Here is a 2,242-nt window from a genome sequence, read left to right on the forward strand (position 1 = left end):
AAGCGGCGCGTCCAACCCGACTCCACCAAATTGCTCACTTGCCTAGCGGCCACTAATGATTGAATAGCTTCGCGACAATCAACGTCACCGGCTAATCAGTCGGCGGGAGTATATCCTGAGAGAGAGAAGTCGACCAAAGCTGCAGATGAGATTCATTTGCACACGATACAAAATTAAGCAATTAAGCACCTGGAAATAGACCGCAATCAGTCAACCGGGAGTCCTAGCATGGCCCTGGAGAGAGCATCAATGCCATTTCAGGAGATGGGATATCCATTGATCTAAACCTGGACAGAGTCAAGGCTAACATGGAGATGCTTGATCGAGCTGTGGTGGGGAAGATTCTGGGTAGAAGAGCTTCATTCTTCTTGTTGAAATCTGAGATCCAACGACAATGGGGAAGGTTTGGGGAGTTTCAGCTCACCTCATTGGGTGCGGATTGCTTTATCTGCATTTTTATTTCTGTGGAAGCAAGAAATGAAGTGTTAAGGGGCGGCCCCTGGTTTATCGGTGGTAATCTGGTAGGATTGGATAGGTGGACAACTAATTTCTCCCCAGCTTCTATGGAGGGACTGTCGTCCCCGGTTTGGATACGATTACCCAACTTCCCATTGCAATATTGGGATGAATGCAATATTGCTCGGATCGCCACGAAGATCGGCACTCCTCTATGGATTGATGCATTGACAGCAAACTGGGGAAGAAGAGAGTATGCTCGGGTATGTGTGCGGATGAATATGGCAAATAAACTTCAGGTGGGAGTGTGGGTCAAAGGATGGAACGGGAGGTTCTATCAGAAGGTGGAATATGAAGGCATTGGCATTATGTGCTTCGGCTGTGGTAAAATTGGCCATAGGAGAGATCATTGTCCTTTGAAGGATGGTGGTCATGGGGATGGCGGGATGAGGAAAGCAGGAGAGCAGTTAAAACAGAATGAGCCAACTGTGAAGAACCCCGAGCAGTCCTCAGGAAGGATTGAGCGTGCTGAAAAGGTACAAACCAGGACAGTTACTCATCCTGTGATCAAAATTGAAGGAGGTGGTCATAGAAAGGGGGAAGACAACAGAATTGTGGAAGGAGGGAAGGATGTTAAGCAGGGAGCTATTGCCTGAACTTCCACTGGGAAGGAATGTGATCAGGAGAATGATGAGGAGGTGGGACCGTGGATTCAGGTTCCCCCTAGACGAAGAAGAAATATGAGACCTTCTGGGAGGAATTTTGTTGGTAACAACAATAGACAATTACAGGGTAATCTCAAACAAGTTGATTTGGGGAAGGTTGAAGCTCCTCAGAGCACATTGAGACCTACTCATAAACAGAGCAAAATGGGTTTTAAGAAACCTCTACCCTTCACGGCAGGTATGCCACCTCCCTTGCCAAAGACCAATAGATTTAAGTTTATGAAAGAACTTAGTCAATTGGGACCTATTACGGAGTCTTCAAGGAAGAGGAGGAAGGAATTAACAGACATCACTAATGGTGGAGAGGATTCTCCTATTGATTATGGCGGCGGGGACGCTTCCCCATTTGTTTTTTAATGTCTTCAATCCTGATATGGAACTGCAGGGGAGCCCGGAAGAAACAAACGGGCTATTACCTGCGTAGCCTCGTTGGTAACAATGAGGTTTGTTTTGTGGGGCTGGTTGAAACCATGGTGATGGACATGAGCAGACTGGAGGTTGATCGTTTAATTGGGAATGAATGGGATTTTTTTCATTCCCCTGCGAATGGTCGATCTGGTGGATTGATTGCCTTGTGGAAGAAGAGTGTTTCTAAGTTTGAAGTTATTGGCAACATGGAGCAGGTGCTTATTGGGAATCTTACTTTCCCTAATATGCAAAGGTGGACTATTGTTGTGGTATATGCTATTAAAGGTTATCATAGTAGACGGTTGCTGTGGAATACTATTGGTCCGTTGGTTTCTTCTGATCTCCCTGTGATTGTGGGGGGAGATTTCAATTGCTGTTTAAACCAAAGCGAGAAGAAGGGTGGGAGGAGATTTAATTTCTCAGTGGGGGCTCAGGAGATGGCTCAGTTCATGGTAGATAATGATCTACATGATTTGGGATTTTTGGGTCCCAAATATACGTGGTCTAATAATAAATCTGGGCTAAGCAAGATTTGGGTGAGGCTTGATAGAATTCTAATGAATTCTGAATGACTGAGACAGGCACCGGTTGCAGTTGTTAAACATTTGGTTCGGCTGACTTCAGACCATTGTCCGTTGATGGTGAACCTTTTT

At 45.6% G+C, this 2,242-nt stretch overlaps 1 protein-coding gene across 1 annotated transcript; it reads left to right on the forward strand.

Moving 5' to 3' along the window:
* The first annotated feature begins 308 nt into the window (after positions 1 to 308).
* Positions 309 to 1,538, forward strand: LOC114579333. The gene is made up of 2 exons (XM_028693554.1): positions 309 to 992; positions 1,128 to 1,538. Exons 1-2 carry the CDS (start codon positions 309 to 311, stop codon positions 1,536 to 1,538), a joined length of 1,095 nt encoding a protein of 364 aa, XP_028549387.1.
* The last annotated feature ends 704 nt before the right edge of the window (positions 1,539 to 2,242 follow it).

The sequence above is a fragment of the Dendrobium catenatum genome, unplaced genomic scaffold, assembly GCF_001605985.2.
Source record: "Dendrobium catenatum unplaced genomic scaffold, ASM160598v2 fragScaff_scaffold_317, whole genome shotgun sequence".
Taxonomy (NCBI): domain Eukaryota; kingdom Viridiplantae; phylum Streptophyta; class Magnoliopsida; order Asparagales; family Orchidaceae; genus Dendrobium; species Dendrobium catenatum.